The 21,084-nt window shown below is 43.6% G+C and overlaps 1 protein-coding gene across 1 annotated transcript in view; it reads left to right on the top strand.

The window, feature by feature from the left end:
* PRKG2 (protein kinase cGMP-dependent 2) overlaps nucleotides 1-21,084 on the top strand; it is a 100,803-nt gene that overhangs the window by 66,198 nt on the left and 13,521 nt on the right. The window contains 1 exon segment of the mRNA XM_075849836.1: nucleotides 7,221-7,384. Within this exon segment, the coding sequence (XP_075705951.1) occupies nucleotides 7,221-7,384 (164 nt within the window).

Raw genomic sequence — 21,084 nt, forward strand, 5'->3', positions numbered from 1 at the left:
TACGTCCAAAGAGGTGAAGATCTTTAATGACGGTGAATTTGTTTAATTTAGTTGTTAGGCAGAAGTTAAAACCTTTTTTGAGGACTGAGGTTTGAAATTCCGTGAGGACATGTCTAGAGAGATTAATGACCCTCAGGCATTCCTCACTGGGATTTACATTACTGGGATTTATTTTTTGTAGGGTCTCTGAGATTCTTTCCTCCACTGTTGGGAGCCCCTGAAGCCCCACCTCCCTCTGTCCCGTAAAAAAGGGACTTCGGTGGTGGTATTGTCAATTTTCCTATTAGAATTTCTGTTTCTACTCGATTGTCTACCCTGAGTTGGTTGTGGGTCCATATCTGAGTCTGAAGCATCTGTCCCATCTGTCCCTGTGTCAGAAAATTCATGTGGGTCCGTTGACTCTGGGTAAGTTCTTATATTAGTTGGTTTGCCACTTGGGAACCTCAGGGATCTCTTTTTACCCCAATGCCGCCAAAGAGCGAGACTATATGAGGGTACAACACCCTAGAATTGCCACGTTCTACCTCCTTCCAAAAGTGCACAAGAACTCCACTAATCCTCCAGGGAGGCCTATCGTCTCTGGTGTGGGGAATTTGACTGAGAAATGTAATCACTGGTTAGATGAAGAACTACGCGAATTGGTATACCAGTTGCCCTCCCACACCAGGGATACCATGCAGGTCCTCAAAGACCTTAATGGTAGCTCCCTGGAGGATAATGAATGGCTCACCACATGTGATGTGGAGTCCCTCTATACGAGCATAGATCATAAGGTGGGCTGCACAGCGGTGGAATTCTTTCTGCAGAGAAGGGAAGGCTACAATTTATCCCGTAGAGACTTTGTCTTACGTGCACTTATGTTCATTTTGAAGCACAATTATTTTCTTTTTGATGGTAGATTCTACCTGCAGCTACGCGGAACAGCTATGGGAGCGGCAGTGGCACCCACCTTTGCCAATTTATACCTGGGCTGGTGGGAAGAATGTCACGTTTTCTGCGCCGAAATGGACAAATTTACATCTAGGATCAACATTTGGCGAAGATTCATAGATGACATATTACTCATCTGGAACGGCCCCTCCTTGGAACTTGAAGAGTTTATAAGGGTTCTGAACACCAACAATTTTAATCTTAGATTAACCCTTACATATGACCAACATTCAATCCCTTTCCTGGATGTGAGGCTGTTCACCAACGAGCAAGGCACAATTGAGACAGACCTCTACCGCAAGAAAACAGCTACAAATAGCCTTTTGGATGCAACAAGTGCACACTCTGTTAACACCATTAGAGGCATACCGAAGGGAGAGTTCCTGCGCCTTAGACGGAATTGTTCCACCTTCCAGCTTTTCAAAATGCGGGCAACAGAATTAAAAAACAGGCTGTTAAGCAGGAATTACAGCAACAGAAATATTAAAAAAGCCTATAACTGGGCGCTGAGGACTGATCGTGACAGCTTGCTGACCCCTAAAATTAGGGCCAACACAGCACAACCACAACCACGATTCATTACAGATTACAATGAAAACTGGGATGAAATGACGCATATCCTGAACCACCATTGGAACATCTTACTTAGTGACCCAGTACTTAAAAACCTTCTCGGTAACAAAGTTTCCTTGGGATACAGAAAATGTAAGACCATCTCAAATATCTTGGTACAAAGTCACTTTTCAAGAAAGAACAGAGCTAATAAGGTACTCAGTCCTGGCTTTTACCCGTGTAGGATGTGCAGAGCCTGTCGGGTACTAGTGGGTAAAAAAGACTTTGTGGATGCCCTTGGTAATCTCCATCGAATTACAGATCACATAAGATGCTCAACTCCTGGTGTGATTTACTGCCTCGAATGTCCGTGTGGCCTGAAATATATTGGGAAAACTAAGAGAGAATTGCGCATACGAATTCGCGAGCATATCAATTCAATAATCAACTTTGAAAAAAACATGAAGGATTGTAAGACCAAGAACAAGCAATTTAATCCGACCCCAATAGCTAGACACTTTGGGGACGTACACAATTCTGACTGGACCTCCTTGAAGGGATGGGCCCTGTGCCAAATACATCTGGGCATCAGAAGGGGCAATCTAGATCAGGCACTCCTTAAAAAGGAGAGCGAATGGATCTTCCACATGAAGACAGTGAGTCCCATGGGACTAAATGAAAATTTTGGTTTTGGCTGCTTTTTATAATAAAGAGGCACCTCGGTTTTGGCTGCCTCTTATTAGAATCAGATTAAGAAAATAAAGTAATAAAAATATAAGTAAAAATTATATATGAAAATCCTCTTATAAAACCTCTCTAAAATGTTGTTTCTTACAAGACTTTGGGGACCAAGGATGATAAAAAAAACCCCCAATCTCTCACTCATCCTCTAGAGTTAATGAACATCTACATATTTGCAAGGCTTATAACATGCCTGCAATTCAATTTGAACTCATATATCCATAGTGTACTATAGCTGCTGCCATATGTTCTCTTCTAATTTTTTATGACTAATACTTGTATTTCCATACCAATCGAGACCAAGGTCTCTGATTGGCTCATGGGGCTGTCACTCAACCAAGAACCCTATTTATAGGGTGGTTTAATGGCGGCTTTTCACCCCTAGAAGAAGCCAGAATTCTGGCGAAACGCGCGTCGGGTGCTTAGCAACAACTTTTAACCAATCCTTGGTGCAATACTTGGCCCTAGCTGTCTAGGCTTCACCATTCGCTCCACGATCCTCTCATGTGCGTTCACGGCTGCTAGCTGCTTGCTGGTCGTCCGTGCTCGAGGCTGCAGTGCGCCCTGCTGTTGCTTCCAACCAGCTGGGTTGAATTCTGTCTGGCTTAGTGCCGGCTCCCGGTGGTGTTTCACATTCACCGGCGGGTACTGACAGCAGCCCCGCCGCACACATTTAGTCGCTCTCGGGGTGAGGTTCGGTCCCGGACCTCAGCCCTTGCCGCTCTGCTTTTGCCCTGGTTTGTGCTGAGGCATACTCTGCTTTAGCACATAGGCAATTTGCAGGCGTTTAATGTGACATTGCCCCTCGGCTGACAGCTGAGGACGGCGACTGTCACAATAGCAGAGTCATTATTGTGAATGACTCATTGCCTCTTAGCTGACAGCTGAGAGTATTCTTATTTACACACACGGCCGTTCCCCACGCTGCTGCTCTGACTCGCAGGGACACCAGCGTGAGGGTGCGGTTAAGTGACTGTTCACATTGTTGCACTAACATTAACGCAGGGTTGCGGGGCCTTACCTCGCTTACTACATTATATCACTAATTTTCTTCCCAACACGCAGCAGGGCATTTCAACACCAGCCCAGCTGCGCTAATCGCTGCATAGTGCAACAGACATAACTTCAATCTAAGTTACACAGTCAGTCTCAATTTCAAGACAGAGTGATTGGTATAATTCATAGCTCAATAGCTTCATCTGCATTGCAATTTGTGGCAGTTACAGTCTAATCACCAATACTGCTAACGGAGCATACTGACAGCCATATTATATACTACCTTATCATTAATTTATAGCCAAGGGTGTGTGGACTGAGGGGTCACTCACACATACCATTTTGCACCACTGGACCTTTTAATCAATTGTTCCTTTTAATGTAAAAACAATAAAAGTTATTTATTAATTTATTCATAGACCACATGCTGTTCCCCCTTTTCCTTTCCTGATTTAACTCGAACTGCAGCATTAGCCTGTTATTTTACACCGTGTTCCAAATTATTATGCAAATGTTATTTTTCACCGATTTTCCTAAATAGTCGATGCAAATGACAGTCGGTATAATCTTCAAGCCATTAACCGTTGGAGTATAATGCAAATTTTATTGAACAAATCTCCTAATGATAATAGATTTTTTTTTAGAAGTAAAAAACTCAAAATGCACTGTTTCAAATTATTATGCACAACAGAGATCAAAACATTTTAGAGGTTGTAAAGAGAACTAAAATGGTAATTTGTTGAATTTGCAGCATCAGGAGGTCATATTTACAGAAATCCAAAAGCTCTTTCAATCAAAAAACTTAGCAGGCCAAGTTACATGTTAACATAGGACCCCTTCTTTGATATCACCTTCACAATTCTTGCATCCATTGAATTTGTGAGTATTTGGACAGTTTCTGCTTGAATATCTTTGCCGCATGTCAGAATAGCCTCCCAGAGCTTCTGTTTTGATGTGAACTGCCTCATAGATATTTTGCTTGAGGATGCTCCAAAGGTTCTCAATAGGGTTGAGGTCAGGGAAACATGGGGGCCACACCATGAGTTTCTCTCCTTTTATGCCCATAGCAGCCAATGACAGAGGTATTCTTTGCAGCATGAGATGGTGCATTGTCATGCATGAAGATAATTTTGCTACGGAAGGCACGGTTCTTCTTATTGTACCACGGAAGAAAGTGGTCAGTCATAAACTCTACGTACTTTGCAGAGGTCATTTTCACACCGTCAGGGATCCTAAAGGGGCCTACCAGCTCTCTCCCCATGATTCCAGCCCAAAACATGACTCCGCCACCTCCTTGCTGATGTTGCAGCCTTGTTGGGACATGGTGGCCATTCACCAACCATTCACTACTCCATCCATCTGGACCATCCAGGGTTGCACGGCACTCATCAGTAAACAACACGGTTTGAAAATTAGTCTTCATGTATTTCTGAGCCCACTGCAACTGTTTCTGCTTGTGAGCATTGTTTAGGGGTGGCCGAATAATAGCTCTATGCACACTTGCAAACCTCTGGAGGATCCTACACCTTGAGGTTCGCGGGACTCCAGAGGCACCAGCGGCTTCAAATAACTGTTTGCTGCTTTGCAATGGCATTTTAGCAGCTGCTCTCCTAATCCTATTAATTTGTCTGGCAGAAACCTTCCTCATTATGCCTTTATCTGAATGAACCCGTCTGTGCTCTGAATCAGCCACAAATCTTTTCACAGTACGATCGTCACGCTTAAGTTTTCTTGAAATATCCAATGTTTTCATACCTTGTCCAAGGTATTGCACTATTTCACGCTTTTCGGCAGCAGAGAGATCCTATTTCTTTCCCATATTGCTTGAAACCTGTGGCCTGCTTAATAATGTGGAACGTCCTTCTTAAGTAGCTTTCCTTTGATTGGGCACACCTGGCAAACTAATTATCACAGGTGTCTGAGATTGATTACAATGATCCAAAGAGCCCTCAGACACAATACCCTCCATGAGTTTAATTGAAAAACTAATAATTAAATGTTTATGACACATAAATCCAATGTGCATAATAATTTGGAACACGGTGTATGAGGGAGAGGCAGACAGGGGTTAATAGCTAATACATTTTAACTACATTTATGTGAGTTCTGTGTAACAGCTTATTTCCCTCCCCCGATCTCACTGTGACAGGAGACAGAAGGAGAGAGAGCATTTTATACAGCACTAAAAAAAATTTACAAGAAACTTTTCCTGTGAGAGTAATGATTGGTTGTCATGGTGATCACATGATTGGGACCTGAATCAATCAGGTATTGATGATGTCACCAGGACCAGAGACTTTTATTAGCATTCCGATCTGGGTGTTAGTGCTGCTGTGGCGATCCAATTTTCATCAGAAGGATATATACATCCGTGCTGCACAAAGCCCAGCAAATAAGAAAGTAAATTTACAGTGGGAAGTCCTGAAGTAGTTAAAGGGGATGTATGAGCTTTCTAAAAAAAAGGCCTCCTCTTTTTCAAAAACAGTGTCACTTTTATCCATAGGCTGTGTCTGGTAATGCACTTGCCCACATTCACTTGATTAGGGCTGAGATGCAAAACCAGTGTGGACAAAAGCTTTTTTTCATATCTCATACAACCCCTTTAACCCCTTCCCAACATTTGACGTATCCATACGCCAAAGTCGGGTAGGGGAAGTATGGAACGGGCTCACGGAGTGAACCCACTCCATAGGATGCCGGCCGCAGCATTTAAATCGTTAGAAAGAGGGGGCGACCCCCTCTAACAGCTCATCGCGCCCCCGCAATGCGATTGCGGGGTGGCGATGGTTGCCATGGCTGCCTGGGGGCCTAATGAAAGCCCCCAGGTCCGCCATCTTTGTGCATCTATCAAGCCTTGCCTCAGGCAGGGCTTAATAGAAGCCTGTCAGAATCACAATATACTGCAATACATTAGTATTGCAGTATATCGTGCAAGCGATCTAACCATCGCTGGTTGAAGTCCCCTAGGGGGAATAATAAAAAAAGTAAAAATTAGTCAATTAAAGTTGTTGTTCTTTTATGTAAAAAAAAGTAGAAGTTCAAAAAAAAAACCTTTTCCCATTTTCCCCCTAGAGCATAGTAAAAAAAATAAACATAATTGGTATCGCCTGGTCTGTAAAAATCGGAACTATTACAATATATCATTATTAAACCCGCACGGTGAACACCGTAAATAAAAATGTAAACGCCAGAATCTCTATTTTTTGGTCACCTAATCTCCCACAAAAATTAACTAAAAAGTGATCAAAATGTTGCATGTACACCAAAATGGTATCATTAAAAACGACAGCTTATCCCACAAAACATACGCCCTCATACCACATAATCAACGGAAAAATAAAAAAGTTATGGCTCTCAGAATTTGGCGACACAAAATAAATTTTCTTTTTTACACTTAGGTTTTTACTTGTAAAAGTAGTAAAATATAGAAAAAAACTATATATATTTGGTATCGTCGTAATCGTATTGACCCACAGAATAGAGTTAACATGTTGTTTTAATTGCACAGTGAATTCCATAAAAACGAAGCGCAAAAGACAATGGAGGAATCGCTGTTTTTTTCATTTTCTACCCCACAAATAATTTTTTTCCTGTTTCCTAGTACATTATGTGGCACGATAAATCGTGCTACAAAAAACTACAACTCCTCCCGCAAAAATCAAGCCCTCATAGGATTATATCGACGGAAAAATAAAAAAGTTATGGCTTTTGGAAGATGGGAAGGGAAAAACGAAAATGGAAATCTGAAAACTGGCTGCGGCGGGAAGGGGTTAAACATTGACATTGACTAACCTATATGATTACATTGAGCAATATGCATCCTGTAACGCAGTGCAACTCCACTATAAGCACTCATGAAACAAGAGAGACTTAGTTGAATTAGGGTGCACCATATGAATATAAAAAAAGGTGACAAATGTTTATAATTGACTTATTATTAACTTATTATCAACTTATTATTAATATTATTATTAGATTAAATTATGTGTTTTATATTTTAGGTTGATTTTGGATTTGCCAAGAAAATCTTTCCAGGCCAAAAAACATGGACATTCTGTGGTACACCAGAATATGTGGCTCCAGAAGTAATTTTAAACAAGGGTCACAGTTTTAGTGTGGATTTCTGGTCACTTGGCATACTATTGTATGAACTGCTCACAGGAAGGTATGTTCTTTGTATTATATATAGCTATATTACTTGCCATGTAATTTATTGGCATTTTTATCTACTGTATGTTTTTTTCACATATGTTCCCTACTAGTACTTTTTTTTTTATGGACATAGCGTATCATGTAAATCTTATCACGCTTGGAAGTTATAAAGGGGTTATCCGGGATTTTTAGATGACCTATCCTTAGGTTAGACCATCAATATTAGATCGGTGGGGGTCAGACTCTTGGCAACACCACCGATCAGCTGTTTGAAGGGGCAGCAGCGCTGGTACAAGTGCTGTAGCCTCTTCATTGTTTACATCGGTTTAACTTTTGTTCGTACTTGCACATGCCGATACTTTTGTAGCGGCTTTGCAAGGTATTGCAGAATTGTCCCATTCAAATGATGTTGATTGATGCTAAACTCGCAGCCCAAGGGCCATATGTGGCCATTACATACCTCAGGGGAAGGTTATTTCATATAGCAAAGCCGCCTTCCCCATGATACCAATCAGACCAGAGTGCTCACCAAAACCTAAAAACAGGAGAGCTCCTCATTTATGGGTCACTGTGGTACCTTTCCCATCTCCCCACAGTTGTGTCTTATGTATGCTTATGTATGTGTATCTATGTACTGTATGGGCTTTTTTTTTTTTATATTTGCTTGTAGTCTGTGTTCCTTCTGTATGGATTTTACCAAAAACAAGCAAATCTTAGATCTGTTTTGTAAAGAGTCCAAACCTGTTTTTATCTAAATAAAAAACTATAGAGCAAACAATATTTGTGTAGACCGCCACTGATCTAAGAAATTTTCCGGCTTCACCTTGAACCCCCTCACGGAGGTATGGACTTTTCCAGAGGGAATCCCAATGTCACTATCCCAGAATAGTTCCTGATAGCTGTAGCGTCCATGGCCACAGACCATCGGGATTACTCACTCCCCGGCGGCCACAGCCATGGATCTGTGAGCGCTGGCCCGCATCTCCTACCCAGGAGACACAAGCGCTCACCTCCAGTCCACTGTGTCCCATAGGGTGCGCGTGCACGCTCGTGCCTGGCCTTAAAGGGCCAGCTTGCGCACATGGGAATTATCATTAAATAGCCCATGATCACCCTGGACTATAAGAAGAGCCATGCCCCTTTGCCTCATTGCCTGAGCATTGTTGTGTTTTCCTATGTTAGTCTTGCAAATGGTCCCTTAGTGTTATCCTGTTCCTGTTGTTCCCGTGCCCTTCTTCCTGTACCCTATATCCCGTGCTATTTGTTCCTGTGCCTTAAACCTGTTGGCGTTGTGTTGTGCCACCGGTTCCGTCTGCTGTGTTACACCACATCTGGTGTCTGCTGTCAAGGTCCCATCTGTCCCTAGCCGTTGCTACTGTCTGAATCACTACAGGTACCCTTGTGCTTGGACAATTTATATATTGAGTTGGTAATCTGTTGGCCAGCTGCTATCCCGCTACGGCAGTACGGCCCAATGTGTCCACATACCCACAGATCGTGAAAGTACGCTCAGGCCATGGACCCTGCTGGTCAACCCAAGACCATGACGACGTCACAAGCCAAGCAGGCAGAACTGTGAGACCTTCGGTCCAACCAAGACAAACTTCTCCTGACAGTGAACTCAATTACACAGCAACTGGATGCGCAAGCTGCAGCCATCAAGGCACCTGTTCCTATCCCTCCGGCTGTTCCTCCTATTACACCTCCTGGCAGTACCAGTACTGACTCCTGATTCTTGCTGCCACTACCTCCTCGCTTCTACGAAGACGCGAGTACCTGCAGGGGTTTTCTGAACCAGTGCCAGATCCTCTTCAGCCTACATGCCAAAGCATTTCCGTCTGATGGCGCAAAGATCGCTTTCATCATCTCGCTCCTTACTGGCAAGGCCCTAGCATGGGCAAATCCTATCTGGGAACGTCAGGGACCAGAGACCCGTGACTTTCAGTGTTTCCTACTGACTTTCCTCTCGGTATTTGAGAAACCTGGGAGAGTCTCATGTGCTGCTGCATCTCTGCTGACCCTTTGCCAGGGAGACACCTCCGTGGTCGAGCATGCTATTCAGTTTCGCACCCTGGCGAAAGAGTTGTCCTGGCACAATGAGACCTTGGTGGCTACATTCTGGCAGGGACTGTCTTCCGAGAATAAAGGCGAGCTTGCTGCTCGTGATCTGCCACCGACCCTGGATGACCTCCTTCTTCTCACCACCTGGATTAACATGAGGATCCGGGAGCGATCCCAAGAGGTTCGTCGGGAGAGAAGACTTCCCAGGCTGGCTCCTACTTTCCAGTAATCCCTGTTGTCCTCACCAGTGGTTCCACCACAGGAGCCTATTCAGGTGGGGCGGCTCAAATTATCCGTCCAGGAGAAACAACGCAGACGCACTTCGGGACTTTGTCTGTATTGCGGCCTCGGAGGCTATGTTGTGCGTTTGTGCCCTCAGAAGCCAAATAACTCCAAATGCCTAGAATTGGTTGGAGAGACAACCCCAGGCGATACAGCGCTGAATAAAAAAAACTCTCTTCTAAACAATCCATCCCCGACGCATCGGGTATCTGCCTATCTGGACTCTGGATCCGCTTCTAACTTCATCCAAAAGGACCTAGTGAATCTTCTTCAGTTGCCCACAGTCCCTCTGGGGACATCTTTTGCTGTTGCCTCAGTGAATGGACTGCCTCTGCCTGATCCAATTGTATCTGAGACCAAACTGCTGAAGCTCCAAGTTGGAGCCCTTCATTCGGAGCTAATTTCATTTCTTGTCCTGCCCAAAGCCGTCAACCCTGTGATGCTGGGTCTGCCTTGGCTTCGACTACATGCCCCAGTCCTGGACTGGAATTCCAGAGAGGTTCTCCAATGGGGCTCCAAGTGTCTCAATTGCTGTCTGTTGCAGATCCATCCGGACCAGCCTCCTCTGCCTCAGTCGTTGGCAGGATTACCTCCTCATTACTCTCAGTTTGCGGATGTCTTCAGCAAGAAGGAGACTGAGACGCTGCCCCCACACCGGGCTTATGACTGCCCTATTGAACTGGTTCCTAATGCGTCCCCTCCTCATGGACGGGTATACCCTCTTTCCTTGCCAGAGACTCAGTCTATGTCGGCCTATATCAAGGAGAATCTGGAGAGGGGTTTCATGCAAAAATCCCCCTCCCCGGCCGGGCCAGGGTTCTTCTTTGTCAAGAAGAACGCCGGATCTCTTCGGCCTTGCATCGACTACCGGGACCTCAATCAAGTCACGAGCAAGAACAGATATCCGTTGCCACTAATTTCCAAACTATTTGACCGCATACGAGGAGCCAAGATTTTCTATAAACTAGACCTGCTTGGGGCTTACAACTTGATCCGGATCCGCCAGGGTGACAAATGGAAGACGGCATTCAACACCTGAGACAGGCACTATGAATACCTGGTAATGCCCTTTGGTCTGTGTAACGTTCCAGCGGTCTTCCAAGAGTTAGTCAATGACATCTTCCGAGATCTCCCCCATTTCTGTGTTGTGGTCTATCTCGATGACATTTTGATTATTTCTCCAGATCCGACCACTCATCGGAGACATGTCCGTTAAGTTCTGCTGCGATTAAGGGAGAATCGCCTGTATGCCAAGTGTGTGTTTGAGAAGAATTCTCTACCTTTCCTGGGCTACATCATCTCGGATCAAGGCCTCAAGATGAATTCTGAGAAGGTAAAGTCCGTCCTGGAATGGCCACGTCCTCAAGCCTTGAGGTCCATACAGCTTTTTTTGGGATTCGATAACTTTTACCAGCAGTTTATCACAAAATTCTCTTCACTGACAGCTCCCATTTATACCCTCACCAAAAAAGGTATGAACACCAAGGTGTGGACTCCAGAGGCATAATCTGCATTTAATAGCCTTAAGGATACATTCACGGCAGCCTCAACTATCCATCATCCTGATGTATCTTGACAGTTTTCGTTGGAGGTGGACGCCTCCTCTGTTGGTGCAGGTGCACTTCTGTTCCAGAGAAGTTCCAAAGGGAAGGCAGTGGTATGTAGCTATTATTCTAGAATTTTTTCTCCCGCAGATCGCAATTACTCTATTGGGGATCGGGAGTTGCTGGCCATAAAATTGGCTCTGGAGGAGTGGAGACATCTACTAGAGAGCGCAGCTCACCCCATCCTGATCTATACGACCACAAGAACCTCACCTATCTCTACTCTAGTTGGCCCAATGGCTGAACCCCCGTCAAGCCAGGTGGTCGCTGTTCTTTGCCCGGTTCCAGTTTGTGTACCACTACCGTCCTGCTGACAAAAATGTGAGGGCCGCTGCTTTGTCCAGGTCGTTCAAGACAGAGGACACCGTGGAGTCTCCGCAAAGTATCATTGATCCGTCCTGTATTATTTCTGTAAATCCTCTGCAAGTTAGAGACATCCCTCCAGGGAGGACTTTTGTGCGCCTGGCAGACAGGAGGAGAATCCTTTGCTGGGGGCACAGCTCCAAACTGGCTGGGCACGTTGGTGCTCGTAAAACCCGAGATCTGATTGCCCTTCATTTCTGGTGGCCCACACTGCCTAAAGATATTGTGGACTTTGTCTCGTCCTGCACTGTGTGCGCTGCCAACGAGGTTGCTCACTCCAAGCCTGCTGGTCTGCTCCAACCTCTGCCTGTGCCCAATGCTCCCTGGCAGCATGTAGCAATGGACTTTGTCACAGACCTTCCTTCCTTTGACTGGCTAAACTCTTCATCCAGCACATCTTCCGCTTGCATTGCTTGCCTCTTTATATTGTGTCTGATCGGGGGTTTTAGTTTACCTCGAAATTCTGGGGAGCCCTCAGTAAACTTCTAGATGTGAAGTTGGACTTTTCTTCAGCCTACCATCCCCAGTCCAATGGGCAAGTCAAGAGGATTAACCAAATCATGGAGAATTATCTACAACACTTCATCTCCATACAGCATGATGACTGGGAACAGCTTATTCCTTGGGCCGAGTTCTCATACAACAACCACACAAGTGAGTCCACTGCTTCTACACCGTTCGTCATTGTCTACGGCCAACATCCACAAATTCCTCTTCCTGTTTCAGCTACATCCCAGGTGCCCGCATCTGACTCTGCAATCAGGTACTTTCTACAGATCTGGCAGTGAACCCGGTCCTTTATTCTGCTGGCGGTCGACTGAATGAAGCGAAAGGCGGATGCTAGAAGAAGAGAGCCGCTTCAGTATCCCCCGGGTACCAAAGTCTGGCTGTCCTCAAGGAATATCTGTCTAAAGGTACCTTTGTACAAGTTTGCTCCCGGGTTCCTCGGACCCTTTGAGATCCTACAGAAAATCAACCCTGTCTCCTACAAGCTTCGGTTGCCTCCTACCCTCAGAATCCCCAACTCCTTTCATGTGTCCCTCCTGAAGCCTGTGGTCCTCAACCACTACACAAAAATGCCTAGCTCTGTAGTTGCTCCCAGTGGTTCTACCGATGTATTTAAAGTTAAGGAGATCCTGGACTTCAAAAAAGTAGGAGAAAGAACTGATTATTTGGTGGATTGGAAGGGTTTGGTCCAGAGGAGAGGTCCTGGGAGCCAGAAGAGAACCTTAATGCCCCTGCCCTCATTAAGAAGTTCCTCCCTCGCTCTGGCCCCAAGAAGAGGGGGCGTATGAGAGGGGATACTATAGCGTCCATGGCCGCAGACCGTCGGGATTACTCACCCCCCGGTGGCTACAGCCATGGATCTGTGAGCGCTGGCCCGCATCTCCTCTCCAGGAGACGCCAGCGCTCACTTCTGCTCTGGCCCGCTGTGTCCCGTAGGGAATTATCATTATTTAGCCCATGATGACCCTGGACTATAATAAGGGCCCTGCCCCTTTGCTCATAGCCTGAGCGTTGTTGTGTTTTCCTATGTTAGTCTTGCAAATGGTCCCTTAGTGTTATCCTTTTCCCATTGTGCCCGTGCTATTTGTTCCTGCGCCTTAAGCCTGTTGGCGTTGTGTTGTGCCACCGGTTCCGCCTGCTGTTTTACACCACGTCTGGTGTCTGCTGTCAAGGTCCCATCTGCGCCTTGCCGTTGCTACTGTCTGTATGACTACAGGTACCCTTGTGCTTGGACTATTTATATATTGACTTGGTACTCTGTTGGCCAGCTGCTATCCGACAACAACGGTACGGCCCAGTGGGACCAGATACCCACAGATCGTTGACAATAGCAACTGCAGACACATACTTGAGGGCAAAGTACAGAATCATGGCAAGGTCTTGGTAATTTATAAATGCTCTTGCACACGACCGAAATCGGGCCGTGAAAATCGGTCCGAGTGTCGTCTGGATTTCCCGGCCCGACCACGGGCGTGTGCAAGAGGTGTTACATTTGGTCAGGCCAGTGAAAGGATAAAGTGAAACAAGGTGTTAGTCATAAAAGGTGGAGAGCAACCGAGATTGAGCCAGAATGAGAGTAATGAGACACCTATGCCCAGACATAATTTCACAGAACTTATTACTAAGGAACAAGGGTTCTATCCATAATATATACATGCACAGGTGTATTATCAACATCAGCCGTCACAAGAAAATCCTGTACACTGGCCCTTCAAATTAAAAATTACTTGCATGCCTCGACCAGCAGCTGGTGCATTCAGATCCCAAGCTGTTGGTCTATGCAGAAACTATTGTCCACAAATGACAGAGAGACTTTAATGAATATGAATTAGAACTATCTTTCCGTGAGATTTCACATCCATAAATCTCCACTGTTGCCTGTCATTTACAATTGTGTGAGAGAGGAAGTCGCTTGAGTAAACGCTGATGCAGGTAACATAGATTGTAAGTCATTCAGTTCTACAAGAAGAAAATGTTCAGGTTCAGGAACTGAGGTTGATACATGTTTTTGTTCCCCTTTCTCCCTCTCATTTTCTATTAAGTTTGTAGATATGAGCCTTGAATATAATGTGTTCATTAACATAAGGCATGCACATTGTTACTAGCGCTAGTCACTAGTATTATCATAGCTTTACTAGAATATGGCACTAAGGTCAGAGCTGTACACTTAGCACCAAGCACTGCACAGCATCAATATGTCAGGATCATGGTACTAAAGTCAGCACAGAATTGGACTTTGCGTCAGAATACTGGCAGCATCACTTGGCATTTTTCTCTTATTTGTTATATACCACTAATAAAGTAAACATTTATTTAGTTTTATTTTATCAGGACCAAAATACAAATTTGGTATAGACATTTTTTTACTCCAAGAACTGTATAAATGACTTAGGAGCATCAGGATTATAAAACACTTGTCATCTAACACTTATTTTATGACTAATGCTATCAGCATTAATAAGGACTAGGAAAAACCAATTACTGACCTTGTTTGGTCTGAAAGAATATTCTTTGTTTTTTTCATCACATTTGCCTGTGCGGGTGATGGTTGGGTAGAGGTTTTTAGTAACCTGTAATAACGCATGACTTTAACTTGCTGACTAATGAAAAGTATGCTCATCATAAGCGGCAGGCAGTAGTTGCATCATGATGAGTACCTCTGATCCATGCTGTTTAACCCTTTATATGCCGTGAACCAAAGGCGTAACTTGAAGTTCCTGGGCCCCAATAAAAAATCTGTAACAGAGCCCCCCACCTATCATGCACCATTATTAATGCTGGTGTCTTCTTATGTGCCAGAGAGGTTTTTTGGGCCCCTGAGGCTCAAAGGCACGGGTGCGACTGCTACAGCTTCACTCTCTATAGCTACAATCCTATTGCAATCAATGCATAAAAAGAGGGAGACTGATGGGGGACGCCCCCTTCTATCGCATGTAGACTTGTATGGTCAGAAAGCCCAGGGTCCATTAAAGGACCCTAGCGCTGTCTGGCTATATTCTCTGTATGACGCTGACCAATCAGTGACCAACCAGTGTCATAAACTTCTCATTGTTCCAGCCCATTGTTACAGTGTGATTGGGCGGTGAAAGAAACTGGGCTGGAACAATGAGAAGTGTATGACACTGATTGGTCACTGATTGGTCAGTGTCATACCCTCCTCTGTACAACACCCAGTTGGTAAAAAGTAAAAACACGCCCAGTTGTCTATTAAGAAACGAATTAGCATAAATCTAAAATTGCTCATAACTTGCTCAAAAATGATAGTTTTTCCAAATAAAAAACACTGTTGTTATCTACATTACAGCGCCAATCAGATTATGTAGGAGATAGGGCACTTATAATCTGGTGACAGAGCCTCTTTAACCATGACAACCCCTATTAGAAGTTAATTGTGTGCGTTGAGCGCCGTTTGAATCTATCATCGGTGTTCGTCACAGTGCTATGGATTTAGTTATAAACAGAATCCATAATGCCAGTATGAACAGAGCCTGACTGAAAGTGGTTTTCCAGTAAATATTGGGTAATAATTGTACTACTTTCTCAATTTTTCTCTATTTCCAATATCTCTGTTTACTGAAATCTGAAGTGTGTGCAGGGGACTTAAAGAGGCTCTGTCACCAGATTTTGCAACCCCTATCTGCTATTGCAGCAGATCGGCGCTGCAATGTAGATTACAGTAACGTTTTTATTTTTAAAAAACGAGCATTTTTGGCCAAGTTATGACCATTTTTGTATTTATGCAAATGAGGCTTGCAAAAGTACAACTGGGCGTGTTGAAAAGTAAAAGTACAACTGGGCGTGTATTATGTGCGTACATCGGGGTGTGTTTACAACTTTTACTAGCTGGGCTTTCTGACGAGAAGTATCATCCACTTCTCTTCAGAACGCCCAGCTTCTGGCAGTGCAGATCTGTGACGTCACTCACAGGTCCTGCATCGTGTCGGCCACATCGGCACCAGAGGCTACAGTTGATTCTGCAGCAGCATCAGCGTTTGCAGGTAAGTAGCTACATCGATTTACCTGCAAACGCCGATGCTGCTGCAGAATCATCTGTAGCCTCTGGTGCCGATGTGTCCTCGCTCGTCTGACACTATGCAGGACCTGGGGAAGTGACGTCACAGCGTGATCTCTCGAGAACACGGCTGTGTCTGCACTGCCAGAAGCTGGGTGTTCTGAAGAGAAGTGGATGATACTTCTCGTCAGAAAGCCCAGCTAGTAAAAGTAGTAAACACGCCCCGATGTACGCACATAATACACGCCCACTTGGAATTTTACTTTTCAACACGCCCAGTTGTACTTTTGCAAGCCTCATGTGCATAAATACAAAAATGGCCATAACTTGGCCAAAAATGCTCGTTTTTTAAAAATAAAAATGTTACTGTAATCTACATTGCAGCGCCGATCTGATGCAATAGCAGATAGGGGTTGCAAAATCTGGTGACAGAGCCTCTTTAAGGGTGGATTTACATGCGGCAGATTTTGTTTCAGAAATTTCTGCAACTGAAAATCAATTCAGTTCATGCAGAAACAAACCCATTCAGATGAATAGAACTAATTATAAGTCGCAGAAATTTCTTCAACAAAGTCTTTGCTTGTGAATCCACCCTGACCCTGAACTTGGAGCAAATCGAATTTGAAGAGATAGCAAAAGTTACTCCTGAACAATTTGTAAAGCTGACATATCCTTTTCCCTGTATTTCACAATAGATGTATCTAATACAAATCTAATATGTACAAATGTTATAATGAACGAATGGTTTGTGGTATTAACACACGGCCCATCGTGTTTTTACGTCGGTCACTAACGGGCCTTATTCCGACGCCATAGACTTTTTACGTTGCGGCATCGGAATAAGTAAACAGAGCAGGGAGCTGTCAAATCTCCCTGCTCTCAGCTGCCAGAGGCAGCTGAGGGCTGGGGGCGTCCCTGCACTGCCGGGTGAGATCAATATTAGTATCGATCTCACCCGTTTAACCCCTCAGATGCGGCGCTCAATAGCGAGCACCGCATCTGAGTGGTTTTGGCGAGAGGGTCTCTCCCACCAACACCCGGCGATAAGATCGCCGAGTGTCAGTGTCTCCATTGGCAGCCGAGGGCCTAATAAAGGCCCCCAGGTCTGCCTGGAGCGAATGCCTGCTAGATCTTGCCGGAGGCATGACCTAGCAGATGCCTGTCCGTTTTAAACGGACAGGCAGTAATACACTGCAATACTGAAGTATTGCAGTGTATTATAATAGCGATCGCAGAATCACATATTAAAGTCCCCTAGTGGGACTAGTAAAAAAGTTAAAAAAAAAGTTTAATAAAGTTAATTAAAAAAAAATGAAAAACCCACTTTTTCCCCTTACAAACGGCTTTAGTATTAAAAAAACAAAATAAAGTAAAAAAGTTACACATATCTGGTATCGCCGCGTCCGTAACGACCTCGACTATAAAGATATTACATTACTTAACCCACACGGTGAACGCTGTAAAAAAATTTATAAAAAAAGATGGAAAAATTGCTGTTTTCTGTGAATCCTGACTTTAAAAAAATGTGATTAAAAAGTGATCAAAAAGTCGCATCTACTCAAAAATGGTACCAATAAAAACTACAAGTTGTCCCGCAAAAAAAAAGCCCTCATACAACTGCATCGGCGAAAAAATAAAAACGTTACGGCTCTTCAAATATGGAGACGCAAGAACAAATAATTTTGAAAAAAAAGTGTTTTTACTGTGTAAAAGTAGTAAAACATACAAAAACTATACAAATTTGGTATCGTTGCAATCGTAACAACCCGCTGAATAAAGTTATTGTGTTATTTATATCACACGGTAAACGGCGTAGATTTAAGACGCAAAAAAGAGTGGCGAAATTTCAGCTTTTTTTCTATTCCCCCCCCAAGAAAAGTTAATAAAAGTTAATCAATAAATAATATGTACCTCAAAATGGTGCTATTAAAAAATACAACTTGTCCCGTAAAAAACAAGACCTTATACAGCTATGTTGACGCAAAAATAAAAAAGTTATAGCTCTTGGAATGCGACGATGGAAAAACGTAAAAAATAGCTTGGTCATTAACGTCTAAAATAGGCTGGTCATTAAGGGGTTAAATATATTAACGGGATGACACTTAACAAAACTATAATTAATTCAGGACACAAACAGTAAAAGATAAAACAGTTGTTTTGCAGTGTGAAGACGTCCCCTCTTGCTGTCTCTTACTCTTATTTATTATGTGTGTGTACTTTATTATTATTTTTATTGAAAGTGGATCAATGTACATATACTTCTCTGTAGTCTAAGGTGCAGCACATATTACAAATTTTAGGTGGTAAAAGATATAATAATCAAACTATAAATAGTATCTGATTTCTCCCTTAACTGTGTATTATGATTTAGAAATAGTTCGGGTATGTTCACACGTAGCCTATGTTCTATGGATTTTCTGTCTGGATTTGCGGACAGAAAATCTGCAGCGTATTACAGTAGTAGCAAAGTTTTTAACAATCTCATCCATGCGCTGCAGAAAAAAATGCACAGAATATGTGCATAAATTGAACTGTGGTCCAGATTATTAATCAACAGCATATCAATTATACAGCTGGAAAATTTCCCAATTTAGTTCAATGGAAAAGTCAAATTCCACAACAAATGCTATTGTTTGCAGCATGTGCTGCAATTACGCTATGCATTCGTAGCAAATTTCGCAGGTGAAAAAGAGAAACCATAAAATCAATTATGACCTCTTGCGGCGCTGCCATAGAAACGCATTCCTGCTTTTCAGGCTGCGCATTTCCCTGCGTGAACATAGCCGTATTGTGTGGTGGCTCGACTACACATCTTCTACTCAACTACTAATAAAATTGCATGAGTAAGTTTGCATTTTCTCGGCCTCCTTAGGCTGGGTTCACACGACCATGTTACGTCCGTAATGTACGGAACGTATTTCGGCCGGAAGACCCGGACCGAACACAGTGCAGGGAGCCGGGCTCCTAGCATCATAGTGATGTACGACGCTAGGAGTCCCTGCCTCTGCGTGGAACTACTGTCCCGCACTGAAAACATGATTACAGTACGGGACAGTTGTCCTGCAGCGAGGCAGGGACTCCTAGCATCGTACATCACTATGATGCTAGGAGCCCGGCTCCCTGCACTGTGTTCGGTCCGGGTCTTCCGGCCGAAATACGTTCCGTACATTACGGACGTAACATGGTCGTGTGAACCCAGCCTAACAGCTTCATACGTAGAAGTAGCAGAGTTGAATTTGGCTTTCAACTCTTTAAAGCTGAATTAGCTAGTTTACTATGATAATAACTATCTAAGTTAAAGGGATTTCCCACCCCTTAAAATTAGGGGCCTAACACTGCAGGATTTTAAAAAAATAATTAATATTTATACCTTTGCCTGCCACACTCACACGTCTAGAAAATTATCACCCTGTGATGACAAGATTCTGCGGGAAATTGTAATATCAACTTTATAGAGAATGTATTGTAAGAAATTGACATGTTATTCAAATTAGGGCTTTTATTATACACATATTTTTAAAAACATTTTTTTTTTTTCATTTTTCTATGTAACTATCTACATTAAAAAAAATCTTGAAATAATACAGTCTTCACTCTGCCCACTAGAGCAGTCACAATGAGCTGATATTTCCTGTAGCTAAATTGTCAGCTTTGCTGTACATACAGGCACAGGATGAGGAGAATCATCTAATTATCATTAGAGGATGGAAATCTTTGAGATTTCTGTCAATTGACTCCCATTAATTTCAGCTGCCATAAAGTGCACACAGCCTGCCATGCTGATCACACATAGAGTTGATTCCCATTCATTACAGCTGCCATAAAGTGCACACAGCCTGCCATACTGATCACACATAGAGTTGATTCCCATTCATTACAGCTGCCATAAAGTGCACATAGCCTGCCATACTGATCACACATAGAGTTGATTCCCATTCATTACAGCTGCCGTAAAGTGCACACAGCCTGCCATACTGATCACACATAAAGTTGATTCCCATTCATTACAGCTGCCATAAAGTGCACACAGCCTGCCATACTGATCACACATAAAGTTGATTCACATTCATTACAGCTGCCATAAAGTGCACACAGCCTGCCATACTGATCACACATAAAGTTGATTCCCATTCATTACAGCTGCCATAAAGTGCACACAGCCTGCCATACTGATCACACATAAAGTTGATTCACATTCATTACAGCTGCCACAAAGTGCACACAGCCTGCCATACTGATCACACATAAAGTTGATTCCCATTCATTACAGCTGCCATAAAGTGCACACAGCCTGCCATACTGATCACACATAAAGTTGATTCCCATTCATTACAGCTGCCATAAAGTGCACACAGCCTGCCATACTGATCACACATAAAGTTGATTCACATTCATTACAGCTGCCATAAAGTGCACACAGCCTGCCATACTGATCACACATAAAGTTGATTCACATTCATTACAGCTGCCATAAAGTGCACACAGCCTGCCATACTGATCACACATAAAGTTGATTCACATTCATTACAGCTGCCATAAAGTGCACACAGCCTGCCATACTGATCACACATAAAGTTGATTCCCATTCATTACAGCTGCCATAAAGTGCACACAGCCTGCCATACTGATCACACATAAAGTTGATTCACATTCATTACAGCTGCCATAAAGTGCACACAGCCTGCCATACTGATCACACATAAAGTTGATTCACATTCATTACAGCTGCCATAAAGTGCACACAGCCTGCCATACTGATCACACATAAAGTTGATTCACATTCATTACAGCTGCCATAAAGTGCACACAGCCTGCTATGCTGACTACACATATTGTACAGAAAGTAAGTGTGTGTCTCCAATATGGCTGCCTCCAGGGAAGGTT

Source organism: Rhinoderma darwinii, chromosome 1 (assembly GCF_050947455.1).
Source record: "Rhinoderma darwinii isolate aRhiDar2 chromosome 1, aRhiDar2.hap1, whole genome shotgun sequence".
NCBI lineage: Eukaryota > Metazoa > Chordata > Amphibia > Anura > Rhinodermatidae > Rhinoderma > Rhinoderma darwinii.